The sequence below is a fragment of the Rhinolophus hipposideros genome (assembly GCF_964194185.1).
Source record: "Rhinolophus hipposideros genome assembly, chromosome: 4".
NCBI lineage: Eukaryota > Metazoa > Chordata > Mammalia > Chiroptera > Rhinolophidae > Rhinolophus > Rhinolophus hipposideros.
The window spans coordinates 61,062,726-61,085,458 of record NC_138050.1 but is presented as its reverse complement, the minus strand read 5'-3'; the positions used below and the strand labels follow the sequence as shown (position 1 = coordinate 61,085,458).

The 22,733-nt window shown below is 35.5% G+C and overlaps 1 protein-coding gene across 1 annotated transcript in view; it reads right to left on the bottom strand.

Annotated features, from left to right (window-relative positions):
- Positions 1–22,733, bottom strand: part of NALCN (sodium leak channel, non-selective) — a 318,494-nt gene that overhangs the window by 171,278 nt on the left and 124,483 nt on the right. Inside the window, 1 exon segment of the mRNA XM_081047253.1 lies at positions 5,590–5,721. Coding sequence (XP_080903379.1) covers positions 5,590–5,721 — 132 coding nt within the window.

Genomic DNA, 22,733 nt, shown 5'->3' with positions numbered 1-22,733 from the left:
TTTATTTTACAAATTTTTATTTTATAATAACGCATATGCTATTTAATATATACTATAATATACTATACATAGTGATATATACTATAACCAACCCTCCAGTCTTAAGAAAACGATCAATAATGAAATGCAGATAGTAAAATTAAAGGAGTTATTATTCTAAGAAACAGTATTTGTTCTCAAAACTGCACATTGCTTGTGAAACGATTTTTTTTTTTAGAGTGGTAAGTGCAAGAAGTTTAAAATGCTTGTTTTCCAAAAGAGCTTCTAATTGGATTTGTGAGGCTAGTAGGTGAAACAAGATGATTGCCAAACTTCTGAAGCTAAGGAAAGACATAATTAAATAGAAAATGACATTTTTAATATAAATGGAACAATGGAAACTGTTCTGCCCTTTAATTCAATGAATAATGTATGAACATTTATAGGTGACAAATTATAGATGAGCTGATTGTGCCATGCAGGTCTGATAAGATAAAATGGTAGAGATACTGCCCAAATGTGGAAAGATTTTTGAAAGATTTGTGTTGCAGTCTCTATTTCATAATTTCAAAGAAACATAATGAACGTTCATGAGAAAATGGATGCATATTTATCACAAAAGAAGATTATAGGACAAAACTCACAAGAAACTCAAATCAGGTAACCCTATTGTCCTAAATGAAATTCAGATTAAGTAACACCAAAATAAATGATTGCCTGCATTATTCTAGAAATGTCTTTAGTCTATTGTGCACCTTCAGTATTCTATCTCGTAGTTACACAGCAAACTTTGAGATGGATCTTTGATAGTTGAAAATGTCATTATTGTATTATTTTTTCACCTAATAAGATACGGCCCAAATCCTTTAGAAACACACAAAAAAGTTATGGCCAGAAGAAGAAACTTATTCAATGGTTTCCCAGAAAATGAAATTAAACTTAATGGTAATAAGAAAGACTGTTGCAATGGCAAGATGAGTTACTTTCTTAATTTGGTCATTTTTTGTGATTAATGAACTGAAATATGGGTGTCAGATTTTGTTCAAACGAAAATAAATGGCTCTTTCATTTTAACAAATATCATAAAACCAAATGTCTTCAGAAGAACACAGAAATTACTTTTCTAGAAAAAATGACTTTCTGCAAGCTGGCAAAATGAGCCCATACTTTCTGAAAGTTTTTCTGCTTCAAACACATAGTAATCATAGAAAAAATAGGAAACGACGGAGACATCTTGGAGTTCTAAGCAAGATAAATTAAACCTGTCTCTTGCCGAGAAATGCGGCAGAGACACCTGTTGTTAGAACTACGCTGCTAGAACTGCTTGTTTCCTTGTTCTAGTTCTCCCATCAATTTGTGAGTTTCTTAAGAGAAACTTTGTTAAAATTGTTAATCTATGCATAACAATGTGCTGCTTAATTTCTGTTAAACGTACAGTCTATAGACAAATATATTTATATATTTTATATAACAATAGAAAAGTATTATTCGTTTTCTTATTTATTAAAAAATGAGAATATACATTTTAAAATATAATTATGTTCCTTACAAAAATGTGATTTTATGTATAATATTAATAACAATATATTACCTTAGATCAAAATGAAAACTTACAAAGGAAAGTAAATCTTCACCTTTTTATATTTATGCATAGCCTAAAAAACAAAGTTTTTCCTGTTTTTTAACTAATTCTAATTTTAGGTTAATTAATCCTAAGTAACAAAAGTCCCTAGCTTCACAACAGAAGCTAAGCAGCTTAATTTATGCTTAAAGGATGTTTTTTAGACTGCAAGTTGACTCTTAATGGGTTGAGTGGTTTATTTTGGATTTTAAAAATAATTTATTCTGGAATATGTGGGAAATCAAGAAATTAGACCTCTAAAAGCTCATGGCCTTTTGCAATCTTTTAAAAAAGAAGCTTTCCAAAATATTACATCATACTCAAATTCTGTATCATTATAGTCCATAAACTTGAATTGCTGTTATTACAGCCATTTTAAGGATTCAATAAGATAATGAATTCCTTTAAAGCACTTGGCAACATAATAGAACCTCCATAAAACTGGCATCTATTACTGTTATTAGTATTACTATATTTAAATTTAACACAAGGGGATGTTAGTTGACCTACTGTGTTTCTACAGTTTAAACCAAGATGGAGCTCACAGCTTATTTTTGTAAATACAACCATTCTGAGACCACACACATTTTTTGCACAGAAGTGGTAGAGTTGAGACAGAGAGCATGTGGCCTGAAAAGCTTAAAATGTTTACTATCTGGCTCCTCAAGGAGAAGTTTGTTAACAACTTGCTGAAACTCAAACCATCTTTATAGACTCTTAAAAAAAGAGAGTATTTTATAAAAAACGAAGTTTGATTAAATGACTTATCCACACTCATTTGGAACAAATCACTTTGACTCCTGCTTAAGTTTCTGATACAATAAGTGGTAACTTAATTTGAATAACCAACCATTCTTTGGAAAAGTCAGACACCCAAAATCAATCAACAGGAATGGCACAAATTCTGAATGTTTTGGTAGTTTAAAAATATAGTGATGTCTACATAATTAAGTGAACTAAACATTTACTACCCAGTTTATTAAAATCAAATTCACTTCCAGTGGTTTAAGAAGGCAGCAACAATTAACAGACACAATATATACTAGATTTTGCTATATAATCCCGTGTCTGCTATTTTTAATTAGAAAAAAAAGTAACACTATATACAGAAAAGAAAGATGACAAGGATTTATCTAGTGCCACTGGACTCTACTTATGCACTAAGTAGTATCAATGAACTCTAAAATATTAAATTATAAATTTTGGTGGAATCTCTTACAGCATGACCATTAAATCAGATAATATACATAAACACATTAGAAAAGAGAGTGACTTTTGTATGTGAACAAAGTAGGTAAAATTTACTGGAGGATTCTGTGCCCTGTGGATGGCATATAAGTATGTATTTATTCTACAGGATTGATTTAGTATGACTGAGTACCTATTGACTGGATTACAAAAGCCAAGTTAATGTAATCCAGGACTTCCTCAGGAGCAGATACAGATTGTTCCTTCCAGAGAGGCATAATCTCAATAACGTATAGCTATTTCTGTTTTTCATTCCTAGGCATTTTTGTCATCAGCCCATTAACCTCCAGTTCTAATACTATTGTATACTTCTTCTACCTTGCCTATCTTCTCATCTCATTCCACCCAGAGCCTTTAACTAACCTTTTGGTCTCTTGTTCCATGTTAACCAATTTCTTCTACATTCTCAGCCTCTGCTCACAGAATCTGCTTCCTGTGCCCTTGCCTCAACTGATTCTGTTCCAAATGCGTAACTTTCCCTACAGTCCTTTTCAGAAGAGGATGCCCATGCTCCAATGTTCCATATGGCCCATGCAGGATAACATGTGGATGAGGAAAAGATGCCCATCCATTACTCCTCAACACCCCTTTGAGATGTATTCCATCAGGTTAAAACATCCTCTTACAACACTCTCCCTGTGGCAGCCTTTGATTAAAATCTCTGTCAGTTCCTCCCACATGTTCCTGCCTACACTCTTTCCCCAAGAACTAGCCTCACGCGGAATGACTCGAATGTCATTGTGAAGGCTCAGCCAACACCTTAGCTTGCTAGTTCCTTGCCATTTTTGTTTTGACTCCATCATTATGCCGAAGCCCCGGACATCCTTACAGTACCATAGATTTTTGTATTGAGTTACCCAGAATTATTCTAAAATTCTAAATCCTTGATCCCACTCTGATCACAATCTTACCTTCTAGCTCTCTTATTCCATCACTTCAACTATACCTGTTCTTTGACCATTTAGACACTTGATAACTTCATTGTTCTTTCATCTTCCTTTTATTTTCACTTCTTTTCATATCCAGCCTAGACTACAGGGTCATCATTGCAACTCCTCTGCCAGCCACCCGTACTCCCTGATCCCTTGTCCCTCAGCTCCACCTGAAAAAACTCTAAAGCTGGATCAATCTAAATGTTGCCTTTCTCTCCTTTATGTAAGGCCTAAAAAGAGTCACAGACCCATCTAAATCGGTATCACTATAAATTTTGAGTCTCAAAATTCGACTGGATCTTCAGCATTGCATTTGATGCATCTTTAATTAGTTTTTTTTTTTTTTTTTTTTGCATTTTCCACAGGTAGTACCCATTTCTCTCTTTTCTCCACAAGATTCCCATTTTATTACTTCATCATCAGGCTGGATGTAGACCGTGCTTCCTACTTCACAGGGCAGATAGAAATAACTTGATAGTGATTTCTTCAACATCCAATCTTTGCATTAGAAATTCACCTGTAAATATTACTATTGGTCCATGTTTCCCTCCGCTTTTAATGACAATCCATTCTTTGTGTGCTGGTTTTGCAGCAAAATTATATCAGATGTTAGACTTGATATAACTTCTTCATAAGCCCCTCTAATTGGTTCTCCATAGCATAAAAAACTTGTTATTATTTATTGTCTATATTTCTTGCTAAACTCTTACATTCCATATACCATGAAGCAATTAGGCAGCATCACATCACGAAGTCTACTTTAGTGTAAGTTTAGTACTAATGATAATTTCATACAGGAAAGAAAAGGAGAATTCATAAGTGACTTCTTAAAACTGTTGATACCCACTTAGATGTTTATATTCAATAGGTGTATGCTACTTTTTCTGAAAAGTTTATATATGGGTGGATAGAAATTTTATTAACCAAATCCATTTTTAAAAGCACTGGGAGAATTCTTTATCCAAGAGAACTCAACTTTATGGCAAATTGATTTTTTTTATGTGAAAAACTACTTTTGTAATAAATCTAAACAAATTGTAATTTTTCTGCTTTTTAACTTTACTTTTTCATATATTGGATTTAGTATATTTATACCTCACTTATATTACAAATGGGTTTCTAAAGAGCTATATGTTAATCAATTTTTTTGTAAATACTTAACCATTGAATTCTGAGATATATTTTAGAAATAGTTTTTCACAATGGTAAAAAGTCATCTCTGGAAATTATTAAAAATATTTAAAAATCAATTATTAACAAAGTTACTAAATCAATAAGAGTTACTATTCTAAAACTCTAGTTGGTATGTAGGGTGCTAGAAAATGCTTATTTAATCACTAACTCTAGCTGTTCCTGGCTTGACACTGTTAGTGCAGGTTGTAACAGCTTAGTTTCTAGTACAGAAATGATCGTATTATCAGTTTCAATTTCTCTCCAGTCCTGTCCTTGGTATTGTTGAGCTGACTTGCTTGTTTACAATCTTCTCAATCTGTGCTTTCTTATACTTAGTGGGAAACAGTCTAATGCAACATGACACAAGGAGAGAAAATGAGAGGTGGATTGGAAAACAGCACTTTGGCAAGAGAAATACCCAGAGCAAAGGGTGACTTTGGCAATGCAAAACACTGTGGGGAAGATACTCAGGCCCATGGTGACAGGAAATGAATCAGGCCACAGAGTGATCAAGGGCAACACTTAAGCAGCAGCTTTGTTCCAACTGAAGTAATTAACAAATTGAAATTAATTTTCACATTTATAAAAGGCACTAGCCGAGGTCCATTTTGACCTTCACCCCAGTGAGCAGCTTACCTCTGCAAGATAGAACTCGTCGTATTGCCTTCGGAAGCTCTCTCCCTTGTGATAGTTGCTAGCAGCTACTATGACATCCACAGTCACCATGCTCAGGATGAACATGTGGAAGACTGATGACCGCATCATTTGCTGTGGAGGCAAAACAGATGAGCTCTTAGCAAAGAAAGAAACTTTGCAGTAAAACGCAATTAGGTGCTTAGACCTGAACCCGCGCCATCTTTGTGACATGCTGCCGTGCAGAGCAGTGCTTTTAAGAGAACTCGATGAACGTCAGTCACTGCCTAATAATAGCAAAGCAATCTTTGCTTTGGGGGCAGCTCAAAAATGACTGAGGGGACAGTGTCAGAGACTTTGGGTTAAAAATGGAAAATACATTTCACCTAACTTGTGTAGAGTTTGTATCTTAATTTTCATTGTGTAGTTAGGTAGTTTTCATCCTTAATACTAACTACATGGAAAAATGATTTTTAAAAGCTGACACCACGAAACAAGTATTGCTTTATTCTGTTAAGAGAAAAAGCTACTGCAGATGAAAATGTTTTAGAGATGATCATAAAACTGGGAAAGTGGGAGAAGAAACCTAAGATCTATTTATTTTTTACTTTATAACTTCCATAAATTATTTATTTAAATTACTCTTATAACAATTTATTTTTAAAACCACTTTATTGAGGTATGATTGACATAAAGTTTAAAAAAAGCTGTGCATATTGAATGTATACAACTCAATGAGTTTGGGGATAAGTATACACCCATGTAACTATCACCACCATCAAGGTCATAAACATATCCATCAACTCCCAAAGTTTCCTCCTGCCCCTTTATTATTATTATTACTACTACTACTACTATTATTATTATTAGTAGTAGTATCAGTGGTAAGAACACTTAACGCAAGATCTATCCTCTTAGCAAATTTTAAGTGTAAAATACAATATTGTTAGCTATAGGCATTAGGCTGCATAGTAGATCTCCAGAACTTATTTATATCACATAATTGAATACACTCTGCATCAATAATTTATTGAAAATTAAACTACAACTAATAATAACAGATGTCTATATGTATACTTACTATGTGCCTAAAGCTGTTGTAGATACTTTACATACATTAACTCATTTCATGTCCATAACAGTCCTAGAAAGTTAATTTTATGAAGAAACTGAGATGCAGAGATGTTAAATAACTTTCTCACTGTCACATATGTTTTGAAGGTGTAATCATAATTTGGACCCCAGGCTGGTCCAAATCTATTGCCTACATTGAGTGAGATAATCAGGCATTCAAAAATAATGACTATTATTATAATAGCTGCCATGTGTTGGATGCTTATTATATTCCAGGCCATACTATAAATATGTTGTTTATTTTATCTCTTTTATATCCACCATAGTCCTACATGGTGAGATACATTAGTCACTTTTCCAGTGAGTTCTGAGAGATTAAGTCATTTGTCTGAGGTCACACAGCAAGTACACAGCAGAGGTGGGTTCTGTACCCAACCAAGTCTGTTTAAAGTCCATTCTGGGTCCCACTGTCTGCTGTGGGGTAGAGAATATATGAAAGGAGAGAGTACAGGTTGAAGGCCCTGGGCAATAAAAGGAAATGAGAAGCTGACCTATGGAAAGAAGCTGAGCACATAACAACAAACCACTGAGTCACATCCCTTGGTGCCCACTGCCCTGTGACTAGTGCCACCATGCAACCCCTTACTGAGCCCTCAATTCTTCTCAGGTCTTGGGCCATGTATCCTTAGCATCCGATCTGAACTGAGACTTCTTCCATGTTTGCAACTAAAAGAAGCTAACTAAAGCAGAACCTGAGAGTGGAAAAGACAATTGAGGCCTCTGAGTGTTGTCTCTATGGATCCACATGTGATTTCATGTGGCTGTAATTGCCCTGCAGTGCTCATTCATTAACAACAGGGGCTCTGAGACAAATTGCGTGGAGCTGAAACCCCACCACTTATGAGCTCTGTGGCCTTTGGAAAGTTACTTAAGTCTTTCTGTACCTCAGTTTTCTCATCCATAAAGTGAAGATAATAGTGGCTCCTCCAAAGGTTATCAATTTTAAATAAGTAAATATTTGTAAAGTGCTTAGAACAGCACTTACACATTATAAGTGTTCTATCAAGACATGCAGTAAAAATAAGTGCCATTTTTCAGGTATTTCAGGAATCAGGTATTTTTCTGTTCAGAAATGAGAAATTAATTTCCCAAGGTCAAAAAATGAATTATGTTGTATATTTGATGGGATCTACAACCAAGTGAGATATAGTCTAATAATCTGAGAGATGGATGACAGAGCCATTGGAAAACCATATTATTTAATAACGTTTTGCGTCACCATGGCTATTGGGGCATACTTACATCCAATTTGCCTTTGACTTTATTTTAGAGGTAATACAAAACCAAATTTCCAAACTGCCAATCAACATATTCAAATGCACATCGATTTACTTACAGGAACTACTGACCTTCATAACATAGATAAGCAAATCAGTTGGCAAGTGTCTATTCTCATTAGAATTTTCATTGTTATTTAGTCTTTCTTGCATCATGAGAGTTAAATTTCATAACTGTTATTCTTTTTCTATACTCTTCATTATAATGGTCTATTAAAAACATTTCAACTGATTTCCACTTTATCTGCATGACACAAAAGCCACAACTTTCTCTTTCTATTTTCCTTAGCTGTGGATGTATGCCTTAAGTAAACTGTTATTACTGAAAGGTCCAAACAAAGCTTTTAAGCATGGCTGTCAAAAAACTTTAAAATTGGTTCTGTAACTGTCACAGCTTCATTTTGGTGCTGTCATTATAATTAGGTCGTTTTTTGTCTGAATGTCTATGTGTCCCTGTTGGTAGAGTTATTAAAATAATCACTTACAATGGATTTTAATACACTATAATCACCATTGCTTAGCATTCTCCAAAGTAATAACTTTCAAATATTAAATAAGAATTAAAGTGATCAGTATATGCGGTAACTAAAGTTAAATATTAAAACCAGTAACTCTAGCTTTACAGTTAGACATAGTGACATGGATCACTTCAATTGAATTCAATTCAATCAATGTTTGAACTGGCTATTGGTTTCCTTAATGCAGAAGGGCTGGTAACATTACAATTAGACTCATGCTTGTATCTACAGGACAGTAAAAATTTATACCCTTAAATCTTTTTTTCCTTCTTTTAAACTGTTACTGAGAGCCTATAGTGTACCACACATTGTTCTGAGTATTGGGAAATCAACAGTAATCAAAAGCCCTGCCTTCTAGTTATGAGAAACCAAAATAAAGTATAAATAATATTCAGGTAGTAATATGTGCAGTATAAAGAAAAACGAAGTGAAGCAAGATGAGAAGATAATGACAGGAATACGTGGACCAACATGAAAATAAATGCAGGGGAAAGATGAAGGCATTAAATATGGATGAGCCACGAGGGGATTTAGAAAAACAATAGGAATAATAACTAAGAAAACAATTCAACCAAGTAAACTGGAAGATCTAATTGGCTTTACGGAGTGATTCATGAATCGGGCAGTATCCTACCTAGCAAATAGAAGGGAGCTCCTCTATATCCTTCAATTTTTTATTTTCTTATGAAAATTAATGTAAAGGAAATATGGTAAAGTTGAGTCAGTGCCACAAAATAGTATTATATAACTTGAGATTTTCTCAATTGTATTATTTAATATGTAGAATTTATATAGAGATATAAACACACACACACACACATATATTTAATGTAAAACTCTTCAGATCCTGTATTCCCATTCAATTTTCAAAAGTTCCCTTCAATTGCAATGTTATTTTGGTTTATATTTAAAAAAAATCAGAGAAGTTTTATATATGTGTTTGGTTGTGATCCAAGAATGACTGATTTCTACATGTGACAGAATTACCAAGATGCGAAGAAGAGACTATAACAGAATCATCCCTAAGGCAGCAATACCTGTCAGGAATGCTCAGGAACCTAGTTACTAAAAGTGTGGTTTCTAGACCAGCAGTTCCCTGGGAGTGTATTAAAAATGCAGGATCTCAGGCCCCATCCCAGATCTATCAAATCAGAATCTGCTTCTTTCACAAGGTTAACATGCATATTAAAGTTTGAGAGGCTGTGTTGTAGAGGGTACTCCTTGAGTAGCAGGAGGTCACACTTGGTGACCTATAACATTTTTTACAAAATCACAATTTCATGATTTTTAAAGTCTATAACCACTGAATAGACTACAACAAATACTGGCTGGAATATTGTGGTAATATATTAGGCTACACCATCATGGAAATGGATGCCTACCTTCCCCTATCTCTAACTCCCAGAAAAAAAATCAACTAAACCAGGCTGGCTTCATAAAAACAAAATTATGTGTTTGTTTTTCAACCATTGTGTGTGTGTGTGTGTGTGTGTGTGTGTGTGTGTGTGTGTGTGTGATATTAAAAGGGTACCATCCCAGGCTCTTTCATAAAGCCTAAGAATGTAGATGGCCTCTAGAATCTGGAAAGGCAAGGAAACTCTCTTCTCTAGAATCTCCAGAAGGCATGCAGCTTTGCTGATCCAGTGAAATCCATTTTGGACCTGCTGAACAGTAATACATTTCTGTTGTTTGAAGGCACTAAATTTGTGATAATTTGTTATAGCAGCAATAGGGAATTTACGCAAGCATTATTCACGATTTTGACACATATACCAGCTCAAATCATTTCTATGAAGTATGATTATATGTAAGTGCCTGATGCTACAAAATTCTACCTGCCCAAAGGGCTCTGTCCACTCAAGGTCACTTGCCAGGAGGGTCTCTGTAACATTTATCAGTACATGTAAACTCATTATACTGACCAAGGTTTTCATCTTACATTGTTTCAGAACATATAACGAGACAAAAGGTCTGGAGCAGTGATACTGAGTCCAACCTCAAAGAGAAGAACAAGAGGTCACTTTTCTTTATATTAGTTCTGAGTCCGACTGTGAAAGGAATGTTCGCAAGAGACTGTGAAGTCTACATGAAACATGGATAGGGATTCTCACTCAATTTAAATTGACACCAGTGAGACGTATTATCAAAATTAGAGTTAATATTTGAGTGCTTGGTTTGTGCCATGCTTCATTCTAAGCATATTGCATGTTAATGTAAAATTTTCAATTAATCTTTAACAATCCTATGAGATAAGTATTTTTGTCATTCCCTTTCATGTAAGGAGAAACAGGCAAGGATAAGTAGATTTCCAAGCTCATAGAGTTAGAAAGTAGCCTCAGATATTTTGAGTCCAAAGCAGGTACTACTCCCTCGCTTTCTACTGGCAGTCAAAATGTATCTGACTCTGCTCCACATATTAAAGAAGAATGAGATGCAGCTCCTTCACCAAGTGATTAAATAGAGGGTATACATTTGGGAACCCTATATTTGAAAGCTGAAGATAACTTGTTCCGTACAGAGGGTATAAGATGACCATGGTGTAAAAGAATATCAAGGTTGAAGACAGGTTGAGCTGAGTTCAGATCTAGGCACTGTGCACAATTTAACCTCTCTGTGACTCAGTTTTGTTATACGGGACATAGATATGATAGCATTTCTATCTCTAGATTGTAACATAAATATAAATGAAACTATTTAGTATACTGTCTAGCCCATAGTAGGCATCTTGTGTCCCACAACTCTTGCTATTTCTGTATTTGAAAACACTTTGAGTATTTTCAAGTGCAGAGTAGAGATGCAATTAGTTTCTTATGGGGTAGGTAAGAAGGTAACATGAGATATCGAGTGGAAGAGATAACTAATCTTGAAAGGGACCGTGAAAATTTATAGACTTTCAAGAAGGTCTTAAGCGATCTCATTGTTAGTGGTATAAATCCTTAAGGACTTCATAGGAGCTCTTTCTATTAATTTGTTTAGCAATTTTGCCTATAAAATAGCACCTTAGAGATGATGAAGTCTCTGCAGGCAAACATCCAACACATGAAAATCGTAGTCTGAGAGGCCATGATAAGGATAAAGCAGGATAATGAATAGTACAGCTCTGAAATCAAATCTTTCTTTAAATTGCTACTTTGGTGAATAAAATATCCTACCTTGGTAAACAAATTTCATGTACTGGACATTGTATCAGCTGTATGAAAAGCTGTGTTTTAATTAGCTTTCAAAATAAATGTACTTGGAGAACAATGCAAATACAAGATGAAATTCTTAGAAACCATCTTGCACACGAGCCATGAGCCTAAGAACAAGAACAAAATGCAAAAGACCAAGTGCCTAAAATCCGAAACACAGCTCTCATTTGCGAGTGGTGCATCTTTCACTTCCCTTATTAGGAAGATATCTGGATATTCATTACTTCTATAATCAATATACAAAATAATTTTGTCCAACATAAAGAATTGGTGTTGAAAAGGAAATATATTTATATCAATACTGAAAAGAGAACAAAACCAGCAAATGTCTTTAGAAATTCTGCTTTCCCATCTGCCTGCCCCTGGCATGTTCTCAGACATCCAGAAGGTAGAAGGCAACCCACAGGTCTTCCAATAAAGGCACTGGGAGTCTATGATACCCATGAAAACCCTGCCCACTACAAAGCCCTGATTGGTGTGCTCTCTTTCCTGGACAGTGAACTGGGTTAGAGAATCCCAAACCTGTGGAAGTCAAATTGTAGGAAGAAGGAAAAGGAGTTTAATAACACATTTTCATCTTTTGGCCAGCATGAGTATATCTTTCACTCTACTCTGTAAAAGTAAGGCTAGATGTTAAATCATCAATTTCCACACAGATACTTATTGCTGTTACTAATATCTTTCAATCATTAACTCCTGACTCTACAACACAAAATTTTAGATTTTAATGAGAAGAAATACATGCCTAGTGGAAAAGAATCACCGCTTGGAAGGATTATTATGCTAAGCTAGTGATTTTTCAAATTACTTTTAGCATGTGTGGCAGAGCCTGAAATTGCCTGAAATTGAACCCACCTTCCTGTATGCAGTACCCTCTCGCTCTGACTCTTAGCCATGTGATTTGTTTTGGTGAGATAATACAAAGGTGATGTAAGTAAAGACTTAAAAAAGAAATTTGCGCAGTTTACTCTTGCAGCTTGCGGAACCCTGAGCTACCACGTGAACACTCAAGTCTGGCCCAGTTGTATGGTGGCCACGGAGCCCATCATCCCCTTGACCCCAAGCCTCAGCCATACCCCAGGACAGACGCTAGCTGATGAGCTAGCTAGATGGTAATGCTAGCTGCTTGCAGATGCAAAAGTGAGCCCAGTTCTGATCAGCTGAGATTGGCTCAGACTAGCAGGGTTATTCAGCTGACTTACAAACTTATGAACAAAAATTAGTCTGTTCTATAAGTTTTAGAGTGGTTTGTTGTTGAGCAGAAGCTAATTAATATATACTAATATACCCTCCAAGCCCGTTTTCTCATCCTGGGCACAGAGCTAGTTACTTTACTCAGCCTATTAGCATCAAAATGGGGTAATATCAGTGGTTCTCATCAATGGAATGGAAATGGAAATGATGTGTCATTTTGGAAGGGGCGATTAAGAAAGGGCATTCCTTTCCCAAATTTTCTCTCTCTCTCTCTCTCTCTCTCTCTCTCTCTCTCTCTCTCTTTCCTCTAAAGTGGCCTTGGAAAATACGTGCTTCAGATGGGGTCATCAAAAGATAACAGTTTTCTCAAGGAAAATTTTATAATACGTGTGTGTGTGTGTGTACGTGCGTGTGCGTGCATGTATACATATGACATCTCTGATTGAAGGTGGTGGAGCATACAGTTGGCCCCACCTGTGGTGCACTGGAACTGCAATTGTGTACAACTTTCCCCTATTTCATGTTCAGTAATACCTTATTGTTAACCTAAACTTGGCCATGAAAATTAGCAAACGCTACCAATCAGGACTCCTGCACTTCAAGATAATTGCTAAACATTTAACCATTTGCAAGCACAGCCCTGCTCCCCACTCAGATACCCCGGCTCTCTAGCACTTCCTCGGAGCAGTACTCTGGGTGTATCAGTTGAAGGAATAATCAAAATGGAGCTTTTTCTATTACCTGTCTAATATAATGGTCTGTCTTGAATTGATTTAAACCACAATGTCTTTTATTTATGGAAGCTTCAATTAAGAACAGCATGTACAATGCTGTAATGAATACTCACAATTTGAACTATCTTACAGAAAACTATTTACTGTCTCCTGTTTCCACACTTCATGGCCATACATTTATGGATTAGCGGGAGAGAAGTAAACGAAGACATGTACAAAAACCTTCTGATTAGCTAGACTATAATTTAAGGATTAAGAAGTGAATGTCCCTATATGAGTTCATCATTGACGTTTGAAAAAACAATCAGGAATGAAAATGCTAAAATCTTTGCTTTTCATTAAGAAAGTGTGATGACCTTGCTTACTTTGCTGGATATGGATAATAATGAAAATCAAAGTATTAGTTCTTCCACAATAGTTTTCTCTCATGCTCCCTGGTATCTGGAAGAAGAATAGCCTAGGAGGAAAATTAAAAACACTAGCATTATTTTTAGCTTCGTGTTCCTCGTGTTCATAGACGTCAGTCCTGAGTTCCTATAGTGTTGCAAACATAGTAGTTTCAACAATTGTCTTTGACATGACTTGATTTCCCTCATGTACTAAATTGGTCACAAAGCATTTTCTGCTTCCTTCTGTGGAAAGCAGGCTCAAAGAAATAACGTCCATACATTTCTCTATCTCCTGTATTAAATGAAAGCATCATTGGTACTCTAGACACAGCTGCTGGGCCACGGGCCAAGCTCCATAAGGGCAGCTTCCCCCTAAAGTGGCTTGGCAAGGTCTCTGATGAGAGGGATGCTCCAAACCGGACGATGGCCCTCAGACCCTCACACTCTTGACCCTATTTTTTAGATGTATTCATGCAAAGTGATTAAAGTAATTTAGGACACCTCAATTCAAGTAATATAATCTTGTTGTTTCAAGTAATATAATCTTTTCTTTGCATATTCTGAGAGGCTGCCTCGATCAGCCTTGGGCACAACAGAACTGAGTGATGGTTAGCCGAGAAAGCCACTGATCGTATTCCAGCAATAAGCCTTTGTCAGCGTGATAACCTGGGCCGTCCACTCCTCAGGATGCTCTGATTCTGACCTACAGGGAAGTGTAAGTGAAATGCCACAGTGCAGGCACTAACGTTCTATATGTTTCTCACTGACCCTAGAGCTTCACTGACCTTATAGTTACTGGATAGTCTCGCCAGATTTTGACAAAAGGTGTTTTCTTACTCTTAGTTAACAGTGTTGTTGTGAGGTTTTCTTCTTTCTTTGTCTTCATGAGTACTTTAGTGAGAGGTTAGGAAGGTCTACAACAGGGCTGCTACTCAGGGGACACTTAAACCATGATGATTTTAAGATCTTTGAAGACACTTTAATTGACAGTCCCATAGTTAATAAAAATGTCTATATAGTCACCTGAAATTTACTTTTATATGTTTATTTTTAGTATTAAATGGTGGGCCGGTGAATATAAAACTTTTATTTTAAAGTCAAGAAGGAATTTAAAAAAAATGATTTGAATTAGCTGTCCTTTTTAATAAACTGTATATCTAATGCAATGAAGAACTTAGATTGTTACTCTTGATAAATAAAAACTTTTGAGCTACATATTTAGTATCTTGAAGAGGGAGACTTGTTCTGAGATATTTAAAATATTTAGGAAAGATAGAAAAACAAATTCAAAGGGTTGAAGAAATATATAAGAAACATACCACAAACAAAAAGACTGACTTTTTTACTATGTCCAAACCTGTCATCATGCTTAGGGCATGGGCAGATTCCTTCAAATCCTCCAATTGCAATAATTGTGTTGAATATGGAGAAAGCACATGGCAACTTTAAACCCTGTCTCAAGTTTTTAAAGAAGGTTGCATATGTAATCCCAGTAATCAAGACTTGCAAGAAGAACATTATATACTTTATTTTCTCCAAAGGTGACAACGAAACAAATATTTGATGAAAATTCGTCTCCAAAGACTATATTATGAATACCTGGCATAAATTAGTAAATGTCTTCTGATTAATTTGAATATAACTACTGAAGAGCCATAAAATTTACTAAAATTGGAAGATGATGATAAACAATGATATGTGAATTCAGTTTGAGATAATCTGAAATGTAAATAATTGTAAGATGTTCTGAATATTTCCTTCTTCCAATGAGGCTGAAAAATCAAAGATGCAAAACCATTTCATCAACAGTAAGATAGATAAATAAAAAGAGCACTAATAATTTTATCTTATTTTTATTATGTCTTCTGGTATCGACTCTGAATATAATTATTATCTGGAATTATTGAATATATAGTGCATGTATATATTTAAGTAGGTATATATGAAATATTTTGAAATAAGGATTGACACAATTGACTCCTCTCTTTAGTTGATTTGGCCTTAATTGGTTTTAAGACCACAAAAGTTCTTTTTCAACGAACCTTTTAAGTACCACCTTACACCTTTTGTTCGTGCTGTTTTGCCTTTAGCTATTTTGTTCTTCTTGTTCTTAATTCTCATTCTAGGTTATTATAGAATAATTTTTTTATTCCTTTTTTCCCCAAAAAACTTTTCCTCCAACAGTTGTTTTATGTTTTACTGTTAGAAACTGAAGGTGAGTGTGTGCATGCTCAAGTATTTGGGGGAGGGGTCCTTGGCCTCTGCATAAAGGGAGAATAAGAATTTATATCTGCTCTGTGTGAGACTGTGTAGTTCTGTGCAGGAAAGCATATGTATGAGTACATTCACATACAATCTCCCAATGAGTTGCTAAGCACTTATCATGTGAAAAAGCTACAATGGAAGCAATGGAAGTAGAGAAGAAAATGAACAAATATAATCAAGGAGTCAGAGATCACTGTGTTAAGGAAGCTTTGTTTGACCTGATTTTCAGGGTAGGGTAGGGACATTAGGATGGGGTGAAGGGAATGATTCAAAAGACTGAATTGATGACAGGATTGAAGGATAACATTTGGGGAGGACAAAGGGGTGCATTAGAGGTTAGTGTACAGGTTTCTGGAGATATAGGAAAGGGCTGGTTTCTATGTGGGAAGGGCTGGGGGAGAGGTGCATTTTTTTTTTTTATATAAGAGGGGTGAAGTGTCCATGAGAACGCCTGGGAACATGCTGCTAGACATTTAGAAACATACTTCTAAGAGTCAGGAAGCAGGGTTAGAACTAAAGTCTGTGAAATCATTGGACTATGGGGTGTGCATGAAAGCTCACTTCCTGGAAGAGAATCCAATACTCTGAGAGTATGAACAGAGTTAGAAGAGTATGCTAACAGTAAGGATAATCATTTTTGTGGACGAAGGGACCCACTGCATCCCACATGCTGTGCTAGGTATTTTATGTGCATCATTTCTAATTCTTACAAACCCCTGAGAGATATAATTACCCCCATTTTTCAGGTCAGGAAACTGAGGCTCTGGGAGATTTAGCAAATCATCCCAGGTTCTCCTGGGCCACAATGTCTTAGGTGGACCACACCATCTTCTTACATTGGTCTCTAACTATAGAGGAGGTTGGCTTGTGGATGAAACCTAAATTCTCATTGGATCAATCAATTCTTGAAATTATCTGCCAGTTTGTGGGAAGGTTCATTAAGAAGACAGATGTTTAAGAAGTGCCTAGGATGTCACTTCATCACTTGAAATACACATATTACACAATCCGCCTCCCCTCAATCTTCACCTTCAATGGAAATTTTCTCAAAAAGCATTAAAACACCATAGTAATAATTTTGCCACAATTTGACCTACTTATGGTAAGAGCCTATTATCTCTGTTCTTTACAGAAGGAGGCACACGGTGGGATGTTACAAAGAAAAATTGAGCTTGAGAACGCCAGGTCTCATGAATACTTTCATTTTCTTGTCAGTGACTTTCTTCATGATAATAGATCACTGGGTGTGTGTTGGAAGATGGCTCAAAATTGTGCAGCCACATCTGTCAAATTGTCAAGAGATGAAAACCCCTACTTGAGAGGGAGGAAGAAAATGGCTTGTCACAGCAGCAGCTGAGGAATGAGGTTCCAATTTAACAGAATTCTATTTATCACACATTAGGGTGACCTCTTCACGCAGCTGCTGCTTATGCTAAAATAGAGTTTAAACAGCTAAGTAATTGGTTGATGCTAAAAGAGTCAATTACAACTTTTCACTTTTCTGAGACTCAAGTGCACACTGAAGAAACTTTCCAAATGGTTTTGGGAACACTACATAAAAGAATTTCATTGTTGCCTGAAAATGGTAGAGATGTAAAATGTGCATCCATATGTCAAGCATTATTATTTTGAATTTATCTAATATTTAATGTCTTCTCATTTAGACTGAAGTGACATACCCTTTAGAATTGCACAAAATTTCAGAAAATCATTTGTAAAAATCAACAAATAATTGGGCAACAGACATGAATAATAATAATAATCAATCTCCAGAAAATGTAAGTGGCCTATGATTTTATACATATATATGTGTGTGTGTGTGTATATATATATATGTATATATACATATATATATATACTCAACATCCACAGACTGTCATCAGGAAGATCCAATTTAATTTTGATATATCATTTTACACCATCGGGTGTAAAGTCTGACAATATCAAGTGTGGACAAGGATTTGAAACAATAACTCTTAACAAGTTGCCAGGAGACGTAAAAGGTGGCACCATAATATGGGTAGCCATTAGACAGTATCTTGTACAGACTAAGGTTGTTCATATCCTTTCATCCAGCAATTTGCTCTCATAACTATACGCAAATAATTCTCACACATGTGCACGAAAAGGCATGGGCAAGAAGGGTCCCAGAATGTTTGCAATAGCAAAACAATAAAAACCAAACTCAGTGGCTATCAATAGGAGAATGAACGAATGAATGAATGAGAAAACAAATTGTGGTATATTTTTATAGTAGAATATACAGTGATGAAAATGAAGCGGTTAAAAATATGAGGTAGACTGCTTGTGATGAAATTCCCAATCAGTAAGATCACTAGCTATGTGACCTTCATCAAATTACTTTAGCTGTCTGTGTCCCAATCTCATTTGTTAAACAGAGGACATAAGGACACCTATAGTCATGACGCTGTTGTGAGCCTGACACCTAGTGAGTGATCAGTAAGCGTTAGCTATTATTCTTTGTAACAGTGGATACATAGGTTTTCTTAACTGTGTTTCTATAATATTTCATAATATTTTTAATGCAAGGGAATGATTGAATATTATATTGTGAAGTGGCTCCAATTCACAAATTATTCATTTGTAAGGACATGGAAACTATATGGTGTTTCTCCAAAGAAACTATTTTATACAGAGTGATTTGAGATTCATGTCAGACCATAATAACCTATTTAGTCCTGAATAGACTTCTCAAGTCCCATAAAACTTAGAAGTTTAATAGGGAACACTACTCCTGAGGTCATGTCTCACTACTTGTATGATCAAAGAGCTACATCCCTTCTGCATGAAGCTAATGAGGATGTTGACTAGTGGCTCCCGCAGACAGAAACTGGGGCGAGGTTTTCAGAGAAGATTAAGAAGGGAAAATTACTTTGAGTTCCTGCTGTAGGAAAACCCAATGCTCTGTTTAAGTGGACCTGCTACTTCCATTCAACTTGCATGACCTGTTGCCGCTGGCCAATTGTTCCTTTTGAGTGACCTACCATGAAAATACTTTCTCCCAGCTTCACACTCATCTTTGGATGTTTTCAGGTGAGCCTCTTGAATGGGAGGCTACCAAACTCAGTCACAATCTGCCATATTTGGGCAATATTCAAGAAACAGAATAAAGCTAATCTTCAAGGAGAAATATAGAGGCAAATGCACCGACGGAAACAAAAATCATGTACCCCAAACAGAGAGAGAAAGTCAAAGAAAGCATAGTCACCTGGCAGGCCTGATTATAATGGCAACAAATGCTCCCTGTGAGCATAATGTCTGTTCCTTGCAATCAAATATTTCTTGACTAGGACATAAATACTCAATTCTCACAGTGGCGGATGAAGGTATTATCCCCATTTTGCAAAAATATGCCCAAGGTCATACTAATAAGGAACATAGCTGAAATAAGTGTCTCCACAGCCTGTTCTAGAACAGCCTACAATAGGGTGATTTACTCTCCCTCAGGAATGATGCCGTACTGGGTATCACTTCATAGAACAAAGCAAGGATGTCTATAGCTGGGGAAGCAAGTGTGAGAGGTAAGGGAGTACTGTTAGGACACATGAGTCTGAGGTGCTTGTAACACAAAAGGAAAGAAACCAGGTCTGGGGCTTGTCTTATCCATATTCTCAGGCTTTTCCTGGTCATTTCCAGCCATCTTTCTCCCGTAGTAAGGGCCACTTGCAGGAAGGAATGGGACCCCAGATGAGGAGCAGGACACAGGGAAGTGGAGGACGGAGGGTGGGAGGGGTATTTCAGGGGCTATAAGAGATTTGCTATTTGTCCTTAACATAGAAATGAATTTCTTAGGAATTGCATAAGTTTACCATAGCTAAGTTCCTTATTAGACATTGTACAATTTTCATTAATAATTGAAGAAACATGAAAAATGAGCTAGTAAAATTTACTTCACTCACATTAAATTAATTAACTAAAATTTCAACAAATGGCATCAGAGAGCTCACCACATATAACCTATGAGGTCGAAAATCCATTCTGCTTGTCCTCCTGCTCTGAACTTGTGGCTTTGCAATTAAAGTTTACAGCATATACATTTTCATTTATTTTAAAAACAGAAAAGACCACCCTAAAGGCATCAAATTAAATTCTTGACCTGCATAGTTGCATATGATTCGCACTGTGGTTATAATTATAGCTAGGGTTATACTTAAAATTTGTGTTTCAGAACACAGAATGAAATTTGTAGCTTCAAAATGCAGACCAAGGTACACATTTTTTCTTCTACAAGCTCTATAGAACTTCTTATTCTGTAGAAGAGTAAGATCTCTAAGTGCCCTAATTCATTTAATAGGTCCATAATCTATCTATCTATCTATCTATCTATCTATCTATCTATCTATCTATATATATAAAGAGGGAGCAGAAACACAATGATTGCAACATTTGAAATAAGATAAACTATGTGTATATATGTAGGAAAGTAGGGAAACAATAAAAAAGTGTTCCTATTGGTCAGATCCTAACCACTGGAATACATAAGATCTTAATAGATTTATTTCTGCAATTAGAAAAATAAGTGTGTGTGCATATACATATATATATATATATGCATATATACATATATATGCATATATATATATGCATATATATATATATGCATATATATATATATATGCACACACACACATACACAGAAAGAGAGAGCCAAAAAACTGTATACACATTTTAAAAAAGAAAAAACCGTATTAAAATTGTAATAATATATACCTATAACAAAAGATGAATGCAAGTCATGTATACACATTTTTTTGGCACCCCTGGTGTATCTTTTAGGTACATCGATAGATAGATACATAGACACACAGAGAGGAAAACAGTTATTACACATCAAACACCCAGAATGACAGAAGCATCAGTCACAACGTGTATTTAGTTTAACAGTAGTAGGGAAGATCAAGCCACATCAGTCAATCTCATTTTATTAAATTACTTCCATTACTCATAGTTGGTGGGGAAAACATATAAATGTTCATATCCATAAACTAGGTTAGAATAGAAAAGCAGAAAAGAAAGTAAAAGTACGAAACAGTACCAATGAAGAAAGTTAGTGAATCCAAAAAATTTCACCTGAAATAAGGACAAAGATGATTTTTTAAGTGTCCTTCATTTATAAGGGAATTAAAGCCAGTCTCCATTTATGCTGAGGTATGATTTTAAAATTTTGAAAAACTGAAATTTATGGAAAGACAACTTTGGAATAATTGAAATTTATGCAAATATATACCATCATGATCTAAAGTCACATTACTATAATTTCTTTCATGGGTCATCCAAACAATGCCTCCTGGGACCCAGCAGGTAATACGAGTATAAATGAGAAAATCAGTCCCAGAGTTATGTACTAAACACATAGGGATAGCCCATTATTTCTACAAAGAAATAGGTTCATTTCTCCCTTCTGCAAAACATTCATTCATTCATTCATTCATTCAGTCAGTCAGTCATGGATGTATTTATATATTTATGTATTTACAAATTTGTTTATTTTTCCACTATAGAGTCATGAGTTAAGAGAAATATTTTTCTACTATGATAAAAGTAATTGTATGGATCCACAGATAAACCACACTCATTTCCAGTGCTATGGAGACAATATGGAATGTTGGGAGACAGAGGGGAAGTGGAGAGTGTGCACAAGGCCCATGGGGCAGGCACCACCCAGCTCTGGCCAATTATAGCCACGTGGGAGTGAGAGCCTTGTTACCAGATCTTTGTATTTTACAAAAGCAAAAGAATATATATAATATTCTGTTTTTAACTTGGGAGTCAAAATTTAAAACAAAGTTCCACTGTCAGGGCAAAAATCCTCAATTCCTAGTACTCTAACTGGGACTCTGGGACACCAATTTGCCATCTCTCAGATATTGTTGATGTCTCATATTTCTAATTTAGTTCAATAATAGCAAAATTACTAACTGAATTTATTTACAGCTGTTCAAATGTTTCATTCCGACAAATTCTACTTTTTTGTTAGGGTAGGAATTGGTGTGCTTCTTTTCAACAATGTTATATATTCAACTAAGACTACATTTCCAAACATAGACCTATTTACTTCACATACTGAAGAAGATAAAAATAATTCTGAAAGTGGTAAGACATAACAGAAGTCACAGTTATGTCCTGTCAAGCCTATGCCACCATGTTTTGGAAGAGATGTGCTAGCAAAAGTATCAAACCTTTTGGTTATCCAAAGCCATACAGTCTTTGAGAAGTACTCTGTAAAAACAAACTCCAATGTCCCACTTGTTTCAGACTTAGATAAATGTTTTTATAGAAATAATGTCATTACCGTAACTCACTTGATTTCTAGTCCCCAGAGACAAGATCAAGAGGACAAATACAGCTGCTTCTAAGTGAGACACCAAATAAGTCTTTTTACAAGTAAAGAAGTTTCCGAGTCATTATTTCCCTTGATTGTTCT